At 38.6% G+C, this 21,358-nt stretch overlaps 1 protein-coding gene and 1 non-coding gene across 6 annotated transcripts; one reads left to right on the top strand and one right to left on the bottom strand.

Moving 5' to 3' along the window:
- The first annotated feature begins 540 nt into the window (after window positions 1–540).
- Window positions 541–4,561, top strand: LOC141621253 (potassium channel AKT1-like). Of its 5 annotated transcripts, none has more exons than XR_012532170.1 (6): window positions 541–847; window positions 1,491–1,573; window positions 2,796–3,119; window positions 3,535–3,599; window positions 4,071–4,174; window positions 4,307–4,561. XR_012532170.1 is itself a non-coding variant. In XM_074437896.1 (6 exons), the coding sequence occupies exons 2-5, from the start codon at window positions 829–831 to the stop codon at window positions 4,167–4,169; spliced, it is 525 nt and encodes a 174-aa protein (XP_074293997.1). In that variant the 5' UTR covers window positions 541–670; window positions 786–828; the 3' UTR covers window positions 4,170–4,174; window positions 4,307–4,561. The 5 variants fall into 5 exon arrangements, 4 of the variants coding, with proteins under 4 accessions (XP_074293997.1, XP_074293994.1, XP_074293996.1 ...); XM_074437896.1 differs by lacking the exon at window positions 3,535–3,599 and having other exon boundaries at window positions 541–670; window positions 786–847; XM_074437893.1 differs by lacking the exon at window positions 3,535–3,599.
- Window positions 4,562–9,733: 5,172 nt separating this feature from the next.
- Window positions 9,734–9,840, bottom strand: LOC141625499 (small nucleolar RNA R71). Its single transcript, XR_012535278.1, has one exon. It is a non-coding gene; the product is annotated as a small nucleolar RNA R71 (small nucleolar RNA).
- Between the last annotated feature and the right edge of the window lie 11,518 nt (window positions 9,841–21,358).

Genomic DNA, 21,358 nt, shown 5'->3' with positions numbered 1-21,358 from the left:
AGTATCGCCATCAGGGAATATGTCTTCTGCTTCTACATGAGCTAGAAAAGGTAATTTCTTTGAGCAGGTTCAGTTTTATTTCTGCCTTTGAGTGATTAGAAATTAGGTATTGATACAGACGTCCCTTAAACCCTCTTATAAATGCAAATTTTGTCACCCAATTAACATTTCTATTACCATGGTTTTCCTCTGTTAAATGGCAAACATCCATTTTGTTCCTTTTCAGATGCTTGTTGAGTTGGGCGTTGAAAGACTGGTCCTACCAGGTATATAGCTACGCTAAGTGAGACCTGGGTTTCGACATTTGGTTTCATGGAAATGCCAGATTATGTTCAAAGAGAATTACTAAGATATCCATTTGTTCTTTTCCAAGGAACTACATTTTTTAGAAAATTCTCAGAAAATCATTTGAAGGTAATGGCCTGGGCCTTGATGTGTTCTAGTTATTAGGTTCAACTATTCACTATTGACTTCTTACCCCTAGTTTCCGATAAAACTGTCCCGTGTAGTCGTAAAAATATCAATAGTGCATCAAGTTCTTCCGACAAATACGGCGAGCAGAAACTTGATACGTCAAGAAGAATTAGTCGATCTGTCATACAGGCTATCATTAGAAATAACCGATTAAATAGGGAGTTGCCAAATTCCAAGTCTGTGATCGACTACAAAGGTTTGTTTGCTTTTCTTTCTGTCTATTGGTAAAAATGCAAGCGTCCACTTCTACCACGAGAAGAGTTATGTTACTCATCTACTTGTTCATATAATCACATGTGTTTGCTATGTAGATTCTTCTCAGGAATCTACGAAGCTGGACAGGGTTCAACAGGAATGCTCACAGCCGTCACGGGTAATTGAAACTGAGTTTGATGGTTCTTTGGTTTCTGCTCGTTATTTACTCAATTTGTTTCGAAACGTGTATGGGTGATCCACCAAATAAATTGCATATTTGCATTTGATGGTATTCAGGTATGGGGTTACTACTTAGCTGCTAGTTTAACTCGACTTTTCTATTTTCAACTACATTTATCATCTTTTTTGTTAAGCATATTAGAGTACCGTCTTGAAAGTCTTGAACCCTCTTTCCTTTAGGCTTAGAGTGTCCATATTTCAACATGAAATATACTAAAGTAACATCCAATCTACGATAAGTTCATTTCCGACATTTATTCATTTATCGCACAGTTTCATACTACAACATTACCCCAATGCTTTAAAGTCTCTTGTTTAAGGCATGCTAATACTTAGAGCATCAAATGTGCACAACCTTATCATTGTGTTAGCAACATTGAGATGTTTCGGGATGACCCGTGATGAAAATTCCATTGTTAATCTCATTGAATGAGTTCGAATTCACAATTATAAATATCACAGCCAATTATCTACGCCAAATAAACCAAAAATCTTCGACTTAGTGGAAATTGTGGAACAGTTCATACTCTTGTAGAAATATCAGTTCCTTACATTTATCTACAATATTTTGGTGAGTGCAGGTTCAGTGAGTGGTGCATATTGCAAGGAGCTAGCTGCTAAGCCGGATGTGGATGGATTTTTGGTTGGTGTCGCCTCTTTGAAGGTAAATATATCTTCGATAAATTCTACCATATCTTGTCAAAATCTTTCCTGTTTGGCTGCTAGTACTTGTATCTTCTGTCATTTTCATACAGCCTGAGTTCATTGACATAATCAACTCCGCAACTGTAAAAAGTTTCTAAAGCTGTGACAAGTCTATGGATTTGGTCACTTGTTTGCTAATTTCTCTTTTTCTATTTTCAACTCAAACTGATTTGGGATTCTTAGGTAAATTTTCTATTCTAGGTTTTTGATTTTCTATTATGCAACATACTTGTACATATTAGCACTTTTGGCTTCTCCCTGGCAATAATAATGCCCAGGAAAAAATAGCGCATCAAGGAGGTTGCACCTAGTGCCTTAGTTGAAGACGGTTGCATCTAGTGCCTTAGTTGAAGATGCTTGTATGGAGTAAAACTATAGTGCTCCAGGGACAGGCTGGCAGATATTTTCAATGAAATTGATAAATTCCAATATTAAGTTTAGACAACCAAATTGATAAATTCCATCTTTTGTTATAGGGTGTGTTTTGTTGAGAGTATCTTATTTATACCCTCGTAGTTTGAATCACTCATAACTTCGTAAGAGTTATCTGTTCTCTAATAGATTTGTTCAGGAACTGGCGTAATCTATACGACCTCTCCCATATTAAATTTGTTCCTCCTTTTGTCCGGTAAACCTAGCTATGAACATGAACCACGTTAAAGGGATCCTGAAATGCTATGAATATTTTTTCCAATAAGGTTTTTAAAATTAAGGCGGAGTACTATCCACCCAAAGAAGATGTGATATTACAGAATGAAGCACCTACGTATCTTTATGTGCTAGTACATGGTGTCTTGGTGAAATTTACCTTTCAATTTTCAAACACCAAATCTGTGACATCTAGTTCAGCTGCGTTTTTAATCGCAAGGTCTGTGACATAACAATAATGTTTACATACGTATTTAACTCTAACGTTTAAATTTACGGAGTATTTTTAATTATCTGTTAAAAAGAAAATATATTATGCTCCGTTTATGTTTAAGGATTGTGGTAATCATGCTAATTGTTAACGGACTAATCTTACTAATGAGATTATTATATACCACGGTTTGTACATCTGATTTAATATCTTGTGTTTGTGAGTACTCGAGTTTTTGAGCCATTTGTTCTTTTCAAATTTTTAGATAAAGAGTTTACTGTGGAAATGTTACAAATTGAGCTTGATTATTATGTGAATGTAGGTGACCCTATTTGCGGTTCATTGTGCTTGCTTCTTTTACTACTACATGGCACTCTGGCATCCCATATCCAGACCCGACAAAGACATTGAAGCGCTTCAAATAGCAGATTTCCGTACCGCGAATCTAGGGCACTTGTATGTCACAACAATATATTGGTCCATCACCACGCTTTCAACTACCGGTTATGGTGATCTTCACCCTATTAATATAAGGGAGATGATCTTTGTCCTCTTTTATATGCTCTTCAATCTTGGCCTCACTGCCTACTTGATTGGTAATATGATCAATCTGGTGGTTCTTGGTACCAGTCGAACTCGTAACTTTGTGAGTTTCCTTCTATTCCTCCTTGTATCTTAACCCAATATTTATGTTATCCAACTTGGATGCAAGTGCTAGGTGGGACACTTTGTTAAGGTGTACTGTCGAAGTAACACAGCACATCATCCTTTGTTTGATATGGTTAATTGAAAACTAGACAAATTCCCTGCATTTTTATTTTAGGACCCATGGTGGAAGTCGGAGTTGCTCGAAGATTGTCGTCATGGTATTAAGTACTAACCAAGCTAGTTTGAAAATATGACAAACTTGGTAGTTCACGGTCAAACACAAACTTGAAACTTTGTGTATTTTAATCATTGATCCAGGATCATGAATGATTTTTGTTTTTTATTCTCTCGTTAGCAACAGAAGTTTGGTCCCATAATTGTTCTAAACGAGGTGGTCTGTTACTTATTTGTAGGGTATATCAAGGACTTCTAAGTTAGTGATGCTAGGTTACTAATAACTGCATTTGGTTTACACAAGGTTAAAGCTGACACCTTTTTTTTTTATCTCATGCGTTTATCATTTTCTTCTAAAGATCAGGTTTAAGATAATTAAACTAGTATTCTATAATGCTCAATGTGTATAGTGTGATTCACAAGGTTAAAACGGACACCTTAAGTTGTTGATCAGTTTTAATCTTATTGTTCAGAAAGTTTGTAGTGAGAGATTTTATTTGTTCTCCTTTTACAGACCGAGAGTAATAAGATCTAAATTCATAATTACAGATGTGAAGATAAGTAGATAACTAACTATTCAAATGAGTGAAAATAAAATAATAGCTTTTCTATTTCTCACTCTCACAACACAAATGGTACTCGTAAGATATATATGTTTCTCAATAGTAATTTGTAGTATGGTACTCGCGCTTCATATGAATATAGGAACTTTTTCTTGTATACTGTTATTGCCCTTGTCGACTGCTTGCTTACTCTTAATTTTGTATAAATGTAGTGCCCTCAACACCCGCAGAGTTACGAGTGCGGTTATTATGTTATGAAGTGCATGTATGATATTACCGTACGTTACGCATCATCAGATCGGACGACATAGTAAAGGTATATTGATCTATTGTCTCGAACTATTTGAATTTTTATGTATAGATATTGTTCGTATAGAATTTTTATGTATAGATATTGTTCGTATTTTCTAAGTGTGTACCTCTTCCTAATCCTTGTTCTTTTATGTAGTGTGGTTCAGGTTCGCAAATGACAATTGGACAAATGAACGATGTTCGAGAGCTTTGGTTGCTTTATTGTTGAAAGAACGTCTAGAGTATGTATGGTTTAGATTTCTAGAATTTGTAATTGAAAATACACATTTTGCGTCGTAGAAGCGTGTAGTATAGTGTCTTAGACTACTTTATGCATGAATGCGACGGAATTGTATACGCTATGATATTTTTTTGGTATAATAAATATATAGTTCTGTTTGAATTGTTGGAAGGAATGAGATGCAGGGTTACTATTTATATATTGATTCATTTTGCAGGTCCCTAATAGTGTAAAATTCACAAATAGGTTATGAGTAAATCGTCATTTGCGAACCTGAAACATACTACATTAGTTTCATACTACATCAGTTTTAGACCAAAACCGATGTAATTGAGACCAAAACCGATGTAGAATCGTGTAGTATAAGATTGTCATTTACATTACATCAGTTTTAGACCAAAATAGATGTAATTGAGACACTATTAACATCGCTTTTCACCTATAACCGATGTTAATAATATACTATTTACATCGGTTTTAGACCAAAACCGATGTAATTGAAACACAATTAACATCGGTTTTCACTTATAACCGATGTTATTGTATACTATTTACATCGGTTCTAAAAACGATGTTAAGGTAAAAATACTAAATACGTCGCCCCCAGAAACATCGCCACAAAAGCGATGTAAATGGGGTAAAATAACCAATGTCAATGAGACTTTTTCTACTAGTGATAGTACTACATGACAGTCATATCATCCGTCATGGTGAAGGAATGAAACTCAGCCCTCAGCTTGTGACGGATGTGCTCCGGCACAAAATGCTCCCTCATGGCGCTCTTGAGACCTGCCCACGGTATAACATCGTATCCCTGGTCCTTGTAGTATGCTCTGGCATCCTCTTTCACATTCTGCCAGCAAACCCCAGCCTCACCTCTTAGGTAGTACGCCACTTGCTCTACTACCATCTCCGCCGGACACTTCAAAACCTCAAGAAGACTCTCCATCTCACGGTGCCAGTTATCGAGCAGCTTTGGCTCGCCAGTGCCCTCATAAGTCGAGGGGTATGCGTCCACCGGTTTTTCACTTTCCTTTCCTACGTTCTTGAGGGCCTCCATGAGCGCATCTTGCTGCTCAATCATATGGGCGACCTCATCCATAGTCATCTCAGTGGCTTGGATGTATGTTGCGGATCTCTTTAGCGGCATTTTGAGCTGATAAAAGCAAGGAAAACTAAGCACATAGCCTACAGCTGAAAATAAACAACACCCTCCGCCAAAGAAGCACTCGACCGAGTATGGTGAAGTACTCGATCGAGTATTGACTACTCGGTCGAGTAATGCTACTACTCGGCCGAGTATTCCACTCCAGTAGCCAACGTCAAAAACACATAGAACATACTCGGTCGAGTACAACTATTACTCGGTCGAGTGATCACAACCAGTAGCTACTGTTACGCACACACCAACGAACACTCGATCGAGTGCTTGGTTACTCGGCCGAGTATCCCCTACTCGGTCGAGTCATGCCAAAAACGAGGTATATATGTACGATAACATACTTAAACATGTGATTCTATATTCAACACTTCACTACCCTTTTCAAAAGACAAGTAATAAATCACATATCATACTCAAAGTCTATCATGTTCAACTACACAATTCACCTTCTCATTTCATCCAACAATTTCATACAAACCACAATTCCTAGTACCACACACATTCTCCAAACACATAACGATTCCAAAGACACCCCCACGTTGACCGGCTCGAAATTGTAAGTGATGAGTCATAATTATATGCATATTTATGCCTCCCCTTAATTACTTTTGATACGGTTTCGTGCTAAATTATATTAAATACATGCCTTTTATGTTAGAATGTTGTTACTTATTGCAGGAATGATGTTTAATGCAGGAATGATGCATTTGAGGAGCAAATGAATGAAGTGGGCATCGCGGAGTGGCATGAAGGAATACACGAAGTATGGCACGGGAATCCATAAGAATGAAGGAAGAGAAGTTAAGAAAACAACACGAGGAAAAGAGCTGAAGATGGGTGGTTCCTCGATCAACTAAGCATAGGCTCGATCGAGGATGTTGTGTACTCGATCGAGTGGCCATAGGCTCGATCGAGGATCCTATTATTTCCAGAATTTTCCGCAATTTCCTTAAGTCGGTTATGTTTTATTATAAATACCCAATTCGTACCCTAAGTTTATTTACGCTTTATTTTACTTCTAAAACCCTAGAAAACTCTTAGTTTAGTTTGATTGCTCTTGTTTTCAGATCTATATCTTTCTTCTTCTTCATTACGGTATTAATCTTTTTTCAATAATTATTATTCATTCGTTATTCATCTTTTATTGTTATTCATCATGTTTCTCATTATTGCTATTGTTGTTCTTCCCTTTAGTATGAGTAGCTAATTTTTTTATCTAGGGTGAAAGAGGATCTAGGTTTCTAGAAAAGGGTTAACTAATGAATTGATTGTTAAATTGCTTTTGATTGTTGTTCAATTATCGTCTTACATCCAGTTAATTGATTACTGATCAGAATTGGTTAATTAGTCTTGCACAAACTAGGATTATTACCGACCGGGTTAAGACTAGTATAGGCCACGATAATTGAATTAGACTGACTTAATAATAGCGATCACATGTTAAGTTTAGATCTAAAAAGACATATTAGAATTGACCGATCATATGACTTTCAACAATATAAATTGTTTAATCAATGAATTGAATCCTACCCTTGGATGACCACCTAGTGACCCGATCCCTAGACTCTTTATTATTATTGAATTTGTCTTTATTTACATCGCAATTAGTTATTAGAAATCAAACCCCATAAAACTACTACCTTTAAGACGAACTTAAATATAAACAAACTAGATTAATTACCTCGCCTCCCTGTGGATTCGACCCTTTCTTGCCACTAGCTATCAGTTAGTAGTAATTTAGGATTTATTTTGATAGGCCAACGAATGAAAATAACCTTATCAAATTTGGCGCCGTTGCCGGGCTAGCAACAATTTTTCTGTTTATTTTTGTTTATTTTTGTCTTTTGTCTCAGGGAGCATCAGTTTCTTGAAACAGTTTGATCTTTTCTTGTTGTTTTCGTGTATGCCCAGGTCTCACAGGTTGGAGATTGTACCTTTTGATCCCGAGCCAGATAAGACTTTTCGCTATAGACGAAAATTTCAAAGAGAAGTAAGTCAGGTGGAAGACTTGAGTATACTTGACTACGAGCGGTATACCTTCGCAGAAGATTCATCCTTTGAAGAGGACACACTTATTTCTGCACCCGTTACTCCTACAACATCAAAGATGCCGACCTTGGCAAGTCATTTCGAACCCACGGTTGATTCTATTCCCAAAGGCTTTAAGCTCCCTACCAATGATAAAGGGACCTTTGAGATCAAGCCTTCTTACATAAGCCTGGTAGCGAGAAATTTATTTGGAGGAAAAGCTGGAGAGGACCCCGCCAAGCACATGGAGAAATTTGTTATATATTGTTGTTCTATTCTTTTGACTGCTGGGGTGACTCAAGATCAAGTCAAACAGACTCTCTTTCCTTTCTCTCTGAGCGATGATGCAGCAGAATGGCTACGTGACTTGGATATGGAGTGTAATACCCGACCTTTATGGGACCTGTACCTATATCTGAGGACGCGTGAGAGGACCTTTAGACCAATAAAAGATCACTCGGAAGGAAAGAATAGCCTTACACTAGACCTGGACTTGACCGTGTGGCGTTGTAGCGGTTCGAGTGGGTCCACTCGGTCGAGTGAAGGGTACACTCGACTGAGTGAGTCGACTCGATCGAGTGGAGTGCTACTCGGCCGAATGAGTCCACAATACCGAGTGGACTTGGCACTCGGTCGAGTGCCGCTGTTTTCAGAACACGGGATTTAATCCCTTTCACCCCTAACCCTAAAATCATTTTCACCTTCCTCGTTATCTCTCCAAACTCCCTCCCCTCTCTTTAAAACCCTCACAAACACCTTCTACTTGGGATTCAAGCTTGGATTAGAAGATCTACCACCTTCCTCTTCATCTCCTTCACCTAGTAAGTAAAGATCTCTCCTTTTCTAGTCTTTTAAACCCTAACTTTTGGGGGAATTCGTTATGGGTACTTTATTAGCAATTAGTATGTGTATTTGGGGTAATTAAGGGGTAATAATAAGGGGCTTTGTAGTGTATATTAGTATAGGAAGTATTGTGATAGTTATTATATAGTTTGTATAGGATGAGACGGTTCCTTGAGACGGTTTCGGTCCGGATTCGAGTAGCTTAAGGAGATTGCTAAAAGGTAGGTTAATCCTACTCGGTTTCAATAATGTGGAGTTGTTTATGTTTATGTTGTAGTTAGTCTTGCATAATTAGGGTATTTGCATTATAATATGTTTAGTGGTAATCACATTATTAAGAGGAGGATTATGATATGTTGGTTGTGGTTCATGCATTGGTTAGTATCACATGTGTTGGAGGATTTATTGTTGTTGTTATTGTTGTTGTAGTAGTTGTTGTAGTAGTTGTAGTTGTTGTTGTTTTTGTTGTGGTTGTCGTTGTTGTTGTTGTTGTTGTTGTTGTTGTTGTTGTTGTTGTTGTTGTTGTTGTTTAGAGACGCAAGACGGTTGGGAGACCGTCTTACGCTTGAGTCGCCTCTTGGAGCTTCCTACTCCAAGAGGGATGTGCACATTAATGGCTTGAGTTTGGAGGGACGCGTGTGGTTGAGACACGACGTCTAGCAGGGGATTCGGTTGGCTTCCAGACCCGGTACGTCTGGGCGTGTCCCGGTACCTGTTTATGGTTGTTGGTATGTCTGGGCGTGTCCCGGTACCAGTGCGGTTGTCGGTATGTCTGGGCGTGTCCCGGTATTGTGGTGGTGGCGGTGGTTTGTTGGCGGCTCATTTACATTAGTAGTCATATTGCATGTTTGCACTTGAGTCGTGTCATCTTTCATTTGTTTATTGAAACTAACGTTTGTGTGTCTGTGTTTGTCACCTGTCTCTTTTCGGGTGGCCTGTGTCGATCCATATGATATTCCTTGGTCATATGGGGAGCAGGTTAAGTATAGGTTTTTTTATTGGCGTAATCGGGATTCGGGCCTTGCTACGGACTTTGGAGTCGAGTACATAGTCACTAGGTAGACGGCATAGTCATAGACGAGTTGTATTTCATTTATTAGCTCACGTTTGTAATAACTGAACTTGTTATTTATTTAATAAAGTTTCTTAATTTTAATTCTGATTTCACTGCCTCGGGAAACCGAGATGATAACGCTCCAATTATCTTGGCCGGATAGTTGGGGTGTTACATGGAGACCGACGCAATTAGTAACTGGACTTCACTAGCTCTTGCATTCTACAAGAGGTATTTTCCACCGCAGAAGACTAATGCTCTTAGAAGCCAGATCACGAGTTTTAAACAAGGTCCTACTGAGGATTTTAATGAAGCCTGGGTTCGTTTCAAAAGGCTAGTTCGATCTGTTCCCCATCATGGCTTCCAGATTTGGTTTCTTTGCAACCAGTTTTACAACGGGTTGTATGACGATCACAGAGCTTTGTTTGATTCCGCTGCTAATGGGAGATTCTAGGATAATACTAATGACAGTAATGCTTGGAAGTTGATTGATCTGATAGCTACTCACACTGCTGAGTATGGTAACCCCAGAAGAAGTAAGAGAGGAAGTGGTTCAGACAATGCTATTGCGGCACAGCTGGAGGCTTTAACGGCTCAAATAGCCGAGTTGAAGACTACCCAGTCTTTAGGTAATAAGCAAGAGACGGTTCATATGGTTCAAAAAGAGGTGTCCTACGAGAGATGTGGGATTGATGGCCACACTGCGGCCAAGTGCAAGAGTACCATTGAACAAGTCCATGCTTTCCAGTCTTTCAAGCAAGATACTCCTTATTCTAACTTATTCCCTGAAAGGAGTCAGAATGTATTTGCTCAAGCCCCACCGCAGAATGCTTATATTATTCCTCCAAATCGTGGTAATCAACCACAAGGAAACTTTGTTCGGCAAAATCAAGGAGGTTTTCAACAGATGCAACCTCCACCTCAAGCTCCAAGTACTGAGATGGCTGAGATGAAAGCTTTATTGCAACAAAGTTTGATGATTCAACAAAAGCAAACGGCTCATATTTCCGAACTAATAGCTCACAACAAGATGTTGGATACTCAAGTTGCTCAGTTAGTGGTTCAAAATCTCTCAAAACAGTCCGGCAATCTTCCTCCTCAAGGTAAACAACCACATGAGCAAGTTAATGTTATTTCCTTGAGGAGCGGTACTACTGACCAAATTTCGGATGTGCCCATTGTTGAAGATGCGGTTCCTTGTATGAATCCTAAGGTATTGGGTAATTTGGAGCTAAGTGACGATGAAAAAGAAGTTGACGAAACTGAAACACGAGATGTGAAGAAAAGCGAGAAAAGTAAAAAAGATGGAACTGCAGAAGATACTCGATCGAGTAGACCAAGGATCGATCAAGGAACCACTATGATCGATCGAGTACTACATGGGCTCGATCGAGGCACCCCCTCAGTTGACAAAATTTCTATTGTTTCATCTACGACATTGGACAAAAGCAGGTTCCTCGATCGAGTGCACACAAGGCTCGATCGAGTCACCCCTGAACTCTATCGAGTGACTACTGGACTCAATCAAGTCAATCCTGTAACTGGTGATAATGCTTCCAAACGTACTTCTAAAGCAAAAGAAGCCGAGCCAATCAAAATTCAACTACCTTTTCCACAAAGATTGCATAAATATAAGCTCGAACAACAATTTGGGAGGTTTATGGAGGTAGTGAAGAATTTTCAAGTGAGTGTTCCTTTTACTGAATTGGTCACTCAAGTGCCGGCGTATGCTAAGTTTTTGAAAGAAATCTTGTCAAAGAAGCGCTCGTTTGATGAAGTTGAGACAGTAGCATTCACTCAGGAGTGCGCGGCCGCATTACAAGCTAACCCACCACCTAAGCTTAAGGATCCAGGGAGTTTTGTCTATTCCTTGTCATATTGGTAGTATAGCTATTGATAAAGCCCTTTGCGATTTAGGGGCTAGTGTTAGTGTTATGCCGTATTCAATTTGCAAAAAGTTAAATATGGGTCAACTACGTGTCACTAATATGACCTTGCAAATGGGTGATAGATCTTTAAAGAGGCCTATGGGTGTCTTAGAGGATGTACCAGCTAGAGTAGGGAAGTATTTCATTCCAGTTGACTTTGTCGTTATGGATATGGCTGAGGACTCTCAAGTCCCTATTATTCTAGGTACATCGTTCCTTCACACTGCAGGAGCACTCATAGATGTTAGGGATGGCAGTTTGACACTAAGAGTTGGGGATGACACTATTAAATTTGTTCTTGATAATGTTTTAAAGCGTCCCCTTTTAGTAGTTCCTTGTTATATGCTTAATATTATTGATCCTTCTATTCATGATTCCTTTGCTTTATGTTTTGACAGGAATCAATGTGACGCCCCTGCTGTTGCGTTATATCCATGGAGCAAGGAAGTAGATGAAATAGAGAAGTTGATTTATGGAGATGAGCCTCATCTTGAGCCAGTTTATAGCTTTGATGATGATGTTGACATAGAAGCTGACTTGGATGCCTTGGAGGCCGAGATTTTTAAAGAGGAGCCCGTCAAAGTTCTTGATGAAGCTCCTACGATGGATAAAGCACCCTATCTCCTTCCAAATGATGATGACTTGAAGAGTGATGAACATACTTTCTCATATTTCATTTTAGACTTTGAGTTTCATGAGCCGGAACTTTATTCATTGCTTATTTTCTTTGCTTGGACTATTTATTGGTGCTACTTATGTTTGTGTGTAGCACATGCGCTACTTTTTTATTTACTATTACGTGCTTTGAGTTGTATTGATTGTGGCTTGTATGGGCATTTGTTTTTAAAATGCAGGAATTTACTCGACGTATGAGTACTCGATCGAGTGCTGGCAGGCTCGATCGAGTATCCTTCTCTTAGGGTTTAAATCGTAGCCAGATGATGATAGGATTTGCGCGGTTGATCTTTCTCCCCTATTTTTGCACCTGGTTTGGGGGAATTCATACGCTCTTACCCGGTATTCTCTTCCCTTGTATCTACTTTTATTGTATTATCTATTTCTTTTCAATTCCTTTTGTTAGATGTGTCCTTTAAGTTGCTGGAAGTTTTGTGTGATTGCTATGCTGTAGGCGTCACAATGAAGACACTGTGACATTTAGGTTTGGGGGATGATGACATGCGATTATTTTGTCTCATTTTGCCGCTTATTTAATGCTTTATCACATGTCATTTCCGCTCTTTGGAGCAATTTTTGGTACAAATTGTTTCCCTTTAGTCCATTTGGCTTTAGATAATGCTTTGTAGGTGAAATAAGGCAAAGTGGGACGGAATTTGTGCATTTTGAAGCCATTTGGATGGAGCAAGGACTTGGGTATGGAATCCTTGCTTAGGAGAGGTCCCGGCTCACTTGGAGACCCTTTGGATGAGCTCTCAAGACCCCTTGTCCCTTAGGCAAGAGTTATGAAGCAACTAGTGTCGTCTCTTTAGCCATCCCTTAGGGACAATGACCGGTATGGAAGAAGAGAAACAAGAAGCAAGTACTGGAGTCCGTCCCTAAGTCCATCCCACCGGGACAGACAAGCCGTACCGGCCGGGACAGATTTTGTCCCTAAGGGACGGCTCATTTCGCCCTTTTCTCTTCCGGTTCACCTCCATTTGTTTTGCAAACACTATATATACCCCCACTTTGTAATTTTTGGGACACACAACCCTAGATCTACATCATTTATATTCCCAAGTTTGAATCTTTGCTAATTACTTTGTTAATCTTTCCCTAATTAGATTAAATCATTCAATAATTAGCATATTATTAGTTCTAGTAATTGGGTTGTAAGAAGATTGAAGATTTTCTCCATTCTTATCTCAATTCAAGTTTCTTTCCTTTGCTATTAGATTGGTACAATTCTCTCCCTTAATTTCATTAGTTTACATTTACTTTCCTTCAAGTTTTGTTTAATGGTTTGTGCTTGAATTCTTCTCTTTGTTGTTGGATTTTCATTTTTCTCTCTTTTGTTCATCTTTTCCTTGTTCACCATTATTGTTCTCTTCCAAAGATTGAGTCTTTGGGTTTTTGTGTTAAAGTTTGTGTCGTTTTGCTTTAATCCTTCTTCATCTTAACTTAATTAGTCTTTCCTCATAGATTTGTTGAATTGTTGCATGATTAATTGTAGAATCCGTTTTCACATCATGTTCATGCTTAAAGAATTCATCTTTATCAATTATTTTGTCTTAAGAACCATGATTAGTGAGTAGTGTTTTAACTAGGACTCGGTTTGACCCAACATGAGTAATTTGCTTGATTGATTCCCACAAAGGCTTGTTGTTGGGGAGGATTAATAAGGATAGGCTAGAGGATTGTTTTGATAAATTGATCAATTTTGGGTAGTGTTGGTTTGTGACCCTTGTCCACCAACGAAAGTTGGTTAGGTTGGGAATCGGATACCCGGAGTTTGGTCATATTGTTATCTTTGGTTGAGACCGAGAGGGAGAGCCAATGGAGGGCACCTCTAGACTAGGGTTTGAAATCGACCTCCGAGAGGAGGAGTGGGATGACCCGGAATTGATGTAGGCTTATTGACCTTAGCTAATGTTATAGAACCTTGGGGATATGCATGTTTTCGGGGTAACCGGGTGTTAAGCTAGGGATACCGATCTTCGAACCCGAGAGGGGGGTTGGTCGGGAGTGCTAGTGTCCTATTTCGAACCCGAGAGGGGGGTTTTAGGCGAGTTAGAGCCATCTCCACCTTAAGTACCTACCCAACGACTAGCCTAGGGAATCTTGACGGAAAATTATGGATTGTTGGGGGAAAATCGAGTCCGAGGCCTTTTATTCTCATGAATTACAACTTTAAGTATCATTTGCTTAATTTTCATAATTAGTTTATTTGCATTTTAATTTGATTGGTTTAGTTGTCTAGTTAAATTATCCACCCTATTATTGTTGACTTAGCTAAGCCTAAGAATTAGGACGATTAGTAATCTCCCTAGCTCCTCGCGGAGTCGACCCTCAATTTGTACGACGACAAACCGTGCACTTGCGAGGTTAAGATTTGAACCATCAAGTTTTTGGCGCCGTTGTCGGGGAGCAAAGGCTAGATATTAATCGTTTTTGTTGTAGTTTAGACTAAGTGTCTTGTGTTACTAATCCTTTTCTTAAGTGTGTAGGCTTTTGCATGAGTAGGAGAAATCGAAGAGGTCAACCTATTCATCCGATTGACCACGAGATTGAAGCTACCGCAAGAAGACTTAATTCACTCCAAAGAAGGGGATTGATAGAAACTCCTATTTTCTAAGAACCTTTAGTAGTGGAAGGCGTTCTAGAAGAACCGGATACTTTTGAGTGCTTTGAGAATCCATTTGGAATTCCCGAAGAAGCAACAATGGCCGCGGTTCCTATGAGGGACAATTTGGCTCCAAAGAAGGTGGTAAACCCAAGTATTGCCAAGCCACCTATATAAGCAAATAATTTTGATGTGAAGGCTACTTTATTGCAACTAGTCCAAGGAAACCAATTCGGAGGGGGAGCGACCGAAAACCCTAATGAACACCTTAATGATTTCTTGGATAGTTGTGATATGTATAAGGCAAATGGAGTATCGAAGGATGCACTCCGCCTTAGACTTTTTCCTTATTCCTTGAGGGGGAGTGCTAAGGAATGGTTGAAGAGTTGTGAGCCCGATTCACTTAGAACTTTGGACGATGTCTCCAAGGCCTTCTTGAACAAGTACTTTCCACCGCAAAGAACGACACGAATAAAGAGTGAGCTTCAAGGCTTCACTCAACATGATGACGAGACTCTCTATGAGGCATGGGAAAGATATAAAGGACTCCAAAGGTTGTGCCCCCATCACGGGATCGGAGATGATGAATTGATAAACAACTTCTATGAGGGGTTGAATAATAAGATGAAAATGAATCTAGACTCCGGCTCGGGAAAAGGAGCACTTGACAAGATAGATCACAAGACGGCTAAGGAGCTTATCGAAGAGATGGCATCCCGGACTTTCCATTGGAATAATGACCTGCACAAAAGGAAAGGGAAATCAAATGTGGAGTCGGCACAATGTGGAAGTTAAGGGATTGATAGAGGAACTCAAACAACAAGTTGCTTTGTTGAACTCTAGCAACACCTCTAGCAACTCTTCATCTAGTAGAAACCAAGTTTATTGTTGTGAAATTTGTGGAGATCAAGGACATCCACCAAATGAGTGTCTTTTGATGATGGGAGAGGGTAATTGTATGGACCAAGTGAATGGGATATGGGAATCGAGTCCGGCAAGGAAAGCATTCAACAACAATCAATACCACCTCGGAATGAGAGCCCACCCAAATTTTTCATATGGTTCTCAAAATGTGCAAAACCAAACTTTCTAAACAAAACCACAAAACTTCCAAGCCAACAAACAAAATCAACCCTTTAACCAAGGTCCACCGGGTTTCCAAGGAAGAACGTTTCAACCAAGGCCACCATTCCAACCACTCAACCCACCCACACAACAAGCATTTGAACAAACCTTCCAACAAACCCCTCAACAACCATTTCAACAAGCTACTCGACCTAAATCAAATATGGAGCAAATGATGAATACGCAAACCCAATTCATTTCTCACTCTAACCAAAAGCAAGAGGAGACAACATCTTCTATCAACCAACTAAGGACTCAAATGCAAGCTTCCCAAAGAATGACGGATAATCAAATCTCTCAATTGGCTTCGCAAATGAGTCAATTGCAAGCCTCAAATGGTAGGTTTCCGGGTAAAACCGAGTAAAACCCAAAGATTATAAATGCTATACATTTGATGAGTAGGGAGTTGGAAGACCGGGTGTTCATAAAAAGGAGAAAGAGTAGCAAGCCGGAAATGGAGGTTGAACAACCGAAGGTGGTTGAAGATGATCTAATAGAGGTTGTTGTGGAAACTCCCATGCTTGTTGATGAGTCCATCAAGGTTGTCGATGAACCCACTGAAGGAAAAGTAGATCTATATACTTACATATTCATATATGTTTTAATTTAATTTGTCATAAAATTAACTAATGATCTTATGCATGCAAACATTTAAACAAAATAAAGAAGAACCTTGTTCTTACATTGGAAATTTGGTTAATATGGGCACAAGAGAGATCACCTTTCTCTCTTGTTCTTGAGCTTTCCTTTTGGATGAACAAAGACCCAAGTGTAGGATCTCTCCCAAGGATTTATACCCAAAGCTTTCTCTTAATAAAATTAATATTATAGTTACTAGTACAATATTAATCTTGTATGAAAATTGACCCAAAATGATTTTGGTCTTAGCTCCTAAAACCGGGTAGGAGAAAGGGAAGGAAGGAGAAAATAATTTTTATCTCTCTAAAAATTATTTGATAAGATGAATGAATAGTTGTGTAGTAACAGTAATAACATTATGTATTGTTTTATCAAAAATATAAGGCAAAAACCCTTAGATTTTCCTATGGAAAACCGGGTAGGAAAGAGGAGGGAAGAAAAGAGAGTGAGCCAATGCATGCAAGAGTTTACCTTCACAATGTAAACTAGGTGCATGGCTAGTCTTATTAGGAAAATGATTGTGTTTTCCATTAACTTAATCAAACACAATATTTAGCCTAATCCTCCTCCTAATTTCGGCACTTTCATAAAATAGAGTCCATTTTATTTTTTGTCAATTTGTCTTATGTCACATGTCATATGTAACATAAATTTGTTATGTATTTTTAACATATTAAAAATCAACGTATTAATAAAAATACGTCATATACAAAAAATCGACTTAGTAATTCATAATTACTTGTACCAAAATATTTTACCAATTTACAAATCACAATAAATTGTATTTATAATAATTCATTCAATTTAATTATTTCCTTAAACAATAATTTCATCTGAGTAATGATACAATCCGATTACTCAGACCGTATCTCATTTTAATCAATTTCAATGTGATACGTAAATTTTACTTCCAAAATCGTCCGTCAATTTTCAAGTAGTTTAATTAACTCGTAACGTTATTGATACCCGTCGTGAGGTGTCAAAAATAATATTTATAATTTCCAACTACAACTATAGCTAGCGGCAGTCGGGTCGAACCACAGAGAGGCAGATGTAAATCCTAGTTGTTTAAATTCAGTCTAAGGTAATAATAAGTTGGGGGGGTTTGATTGGATTGGTCTAATGCTAAGAATAAATAAAGACAATAAACTAAAAAGACGGATTAAACAGATAAAGGAGGGGTACTAGGATGGTCGGTTTATTATAACTTCGGCGGCAACGTACTAAACAGGTCTAAATCGAACACAAGTGAGGCGGGAAACAAGAGGTCCTCTCGGTCCACTCTTAACAAATAGCATCTTTCGATCTCGCTATAGGTCCCTAATATCACTAATACTGACTCTCGTCCTGAATAATGACTAACGGTCTAAACTATACCTATCTTTCGATCTCAACACAGTTTAGTCATCTTAATTGGTGATCAAACAACTTTCCCTATCTTTCGATCTAATGGGTCAGTCGTAAATTAAGCATCTAACTGGTCGCATGCATTCGATTCGTTAAATACAACATTAAAATCAATTAAAACGAAAGGTAACCTCACGTGGTCAGTCGATCGACCAGGTATGGCGGTCGATCGACTGACACGCGAATTCAGTCCAATTTAATACTACGCCGCCTACGCCATAATTCGCCTACATCCTAGCACAAACTATTTAGCTACTCATGGTGAAGGTGATAACAACAATAATACTAGGGCATAAAATTACTGAATTCATGATTAATGCGGTAAGATAAACAAATAACATAAAACGATAAATTGGCTTTAGGGATACTAACTAGCAAATCTATATCTATGAACAATAATAAAGCAATAAATTGAAATAAGAACAGAATAGTACCGAACGAATTTGTAGAAGAAAGATCCGAAAACCGATTTTGTATATAACAAAATTAAGAACCCTAAATTACTGATTATTGAACTAGTAAAACTGAATGATAAAAACTTCGATGTAAACTGAATGCTAAACTAATGTTTCTAGGTTACGTTATATAGCAACTAACGTAACTTTATTTCCTAAACCTAACATAACTTTGGGCTTCAAGATTCACGGTCTTTTAATTCTCGTCTGGAATAGCAATTTGGTCGATCGATCGCTAGGATCTGTCGATCGATCAATAGCAATGAACAGTAGCTTCTGGAACCCGATGGTTGGTCGATCGACTGATGGCAGTGGTCGATCGACGGCTTGAGCTGCTACTTGACTTCTATAAACTCGTGGACTTGTCTTTTGGGCCTTGAATTGCGCACCAAGTTCGTTCCTCGGGTGAATACTTCACGTCACATGCAATGCAGGATACTCGAGGACGGATTTAGCTCGATTTCCGCTGGATTCTTCACATTTCTGCAATAATGTACAAAAATACGGAAGTAGACGAAAATAGGGAGAACTGTAGCATAAACTACATGAATAAGCTCTGAAATGCGTGTAAAATGGGATGTAAAACATCATATAAAAGACACGCATCAAACTTCCCCAAACCAAATCCTTGCTTGTCCCCAAGCAAGAACTAGACTCGATCTAATGACCTAATGGAACGAGTTCAATCTCAGAGCGAAATGCAACATGTAAAGCCTAAACCAATTTAATGCACAACCAACAATCAATTAGCAAATGAATCATGCAAACGAGTTATGGAGCCGTTAAAACTACTGAACCGTCAACTGTAGAGACTTATCAAATTGGACTCTCACGGGTCGCTCATACCACTCAATAAACACAGGTGAGTGTATGTAAGATAGAAAGAAGTAAATGTGATGACGCTCACCTAACTACGACCTATAAGAACATGCCTGCAGTCTAATATGAAAGCAATCTCTACAACCGTACATACGCATTCCAACCAACAAGAGACCATGACACATGCCGAGGTATATATGTGGATATGTGAGGTATGGGTAAGAAGAGGCAAAACATTTATGGAAAAGTGGAGGTACAGGTGATCAAGCTAGTACCGTAACGGAACCATATGGCAACATCCAACTTCTTGCTCAAAAACAAATGGAACGGTGCTATAGCAAGCACAAATCTCACAATCTCCAGAGATAAAAGTAATCAACTAACTCCCCATAAAATATGAATAATACATGGGAGCAAAAATCGCCAAAAGATAAGGATTTGAATTATGCGAATTGATTCTCTCTTTTTCTCGAACCCCAGTCGATCGACCAAAAGGGGCAATCGATCGACTGCTTAAACAGTACATAACTCTTTTTTTTCTCTTCGAATCATTTTTTTCATCTTTTTTTTTCTTTTTTTTTTCTTTTTTTTTTCTTTTTTATTTCTTTCTTTCCTTCTTTTCATCTTCCCAATATCGTCTCAACAGAGCATATGCCACCAAAAATGAGTAACAACCCCAAGAACACAGACTACTAGCTTGACAAAGGACAGGCTAAATGCAGGATGTAGTAATTAGGACAAAAAGGATATTTTTGGCAGTGTGGAGTTCATGGGCAAAACGAATAAGGGGAAACCTCTACCACATGTGTCAACTAACCACAGACCGAATGCGTACAGGTATTAAGCAGATTAAGTTCATATTTATGCACATTTATGTGACATGCCTCATAAGGAGTACTAATCACATTCCTAAATAAACCGGTCATAGATGTCACCAGTTATAGGCTCTAAATCTCAGAAATATGATGTAGCTTGCCAATTTTCAAAGTCAAGTCTCAAGTTCAGCAAATAATTCAACGAAAACTCGTAGATATGCATATATGATTCTACTAATAACATGTCAATCTAGCAAGGCTTAGGCAAAACAGGTGCAAAATGCAATATCATCCTTGAAATACTACCGTTCCGACTCGACCTATATGCTAAAATAAACGTGCATTTTATGGAAATTTTTCAATTTTTTTTGAATTTTTTTTTTTTGAATTTCGTATATATGTAAAATGAAATGAACAATGCAAAACAGAATGTAAACGTGAATGCAAGCAAATGATATGCGACGCAAAACCCTTCCCCAAACCAAATAACACAATGTCCCCATTGTGCAAAATCATGTAATGAAGAAAAGAGAAATGGGAATTTGCGGGAAAATGAAATAAAATAAAAAACATGAAGTAAAAGTAAGGAACTCACAAGACTTTAAGCGCAGCAAAGGAAACCTCCCCAAACCAGCGTGAGCTAGGAGGTTTCAGTAGCTAGAAGTGCTACTAATAAGGTACCTGAAGGACAAATAAAACCCACGCATAAAATCGAGAACACAATTTTGAAGCGGTAAAATTGTGCACAATTTAGAAAATAGAAGAAATAAATAATTTGTCAGAAAGTAAAGTGGAGTAGAAAACTCCCTTAAGTCCGCACATCGACCAAACACAGCAGGGGAGAGGTCGTGAATAGGTACAGCAGCGTCCTTGGTCGATCGACTAAGGATGGCAGTCGATCGACCAATGTGTCAGGAACAGTAGCTCCTGGAAAGTGCAACTCAGTCGATCGACCAATGTAGCCAGTCGATCGACTGAAAGTATTGCTGTACTCTTTATTTCTTCGTATTTGCTCAATAACTTGAGCCAATGAGGTCTAAAAACCTGCAAGTGCACAATAATACGCGCCCAAGATTACGCAAAACCCAAAATAAAGTCTCAAACGTATAAAATCCTAAGCAAGCAAAATAAAAATGCGAAGTTTTCGCGCACACAAAAGCAATAAAAAGTGTCTAACAAAAGCAAATAAAATGAAGTTTATAAAGAGCTCGATCAACTAATAGTTGATCAAGAATGACCATGGTATGGCCCACTTCGTCGGCTTCTGGCTACTAGAGGTAGCCTCAACGGTGCTTATTTGAGCAGTTGCACCCTTCTTAGCTTCCACGTCCGTATGGCTCAACGGATCAACACTATCATCATCTCCCGGTCGAGGATCTCTTCGGGCTTGTCGAAATCCAAATCGAGACTCTT

Source organism: Silene latifolia, chromosome X (assembly GCF_048544455.1).
Source record: "Silene latifolia isolate original U9 population chromosome X, ASM4854445v1, whole genome shotgun sequence".
In the NCBI taxonomy this organism is placed as follows: Eukaryota; Viridiplantae; Streptophyta; class Magnoliopsida; order Caryophyllales; family Caryophyllaceae; genus Silene; species Silene latifolia.
This window is presented reverse-complemented; position numbering and strand designations above follow the sequence as displayed.

Excerpts from the sequence above, each read along its gene's own strand:
- LOC141621253 (XM_074437893.1), top strand. The coding sequence starts at position 769 with ATGTGTTTGCTATGTAGATTCTTCTCAGGAATCTACGAAGCTGGACAG. Across the intron at positions 1,574-2,795 it reads TTGGTGTCGCCTCTTTGAAG|GTGACCCTATTTGCGGTTCA; the intron begins GTAAATATATCT and ends ATGTGAATGTAG. Across the intron at positions 3,120-4,070 it reads CCAGTCGAACTCGTAACTTT|TGCCCTCAACACCCGCAGAG; the intron begins GTGAGTTTCCTT and ends GTATAAATGTAG.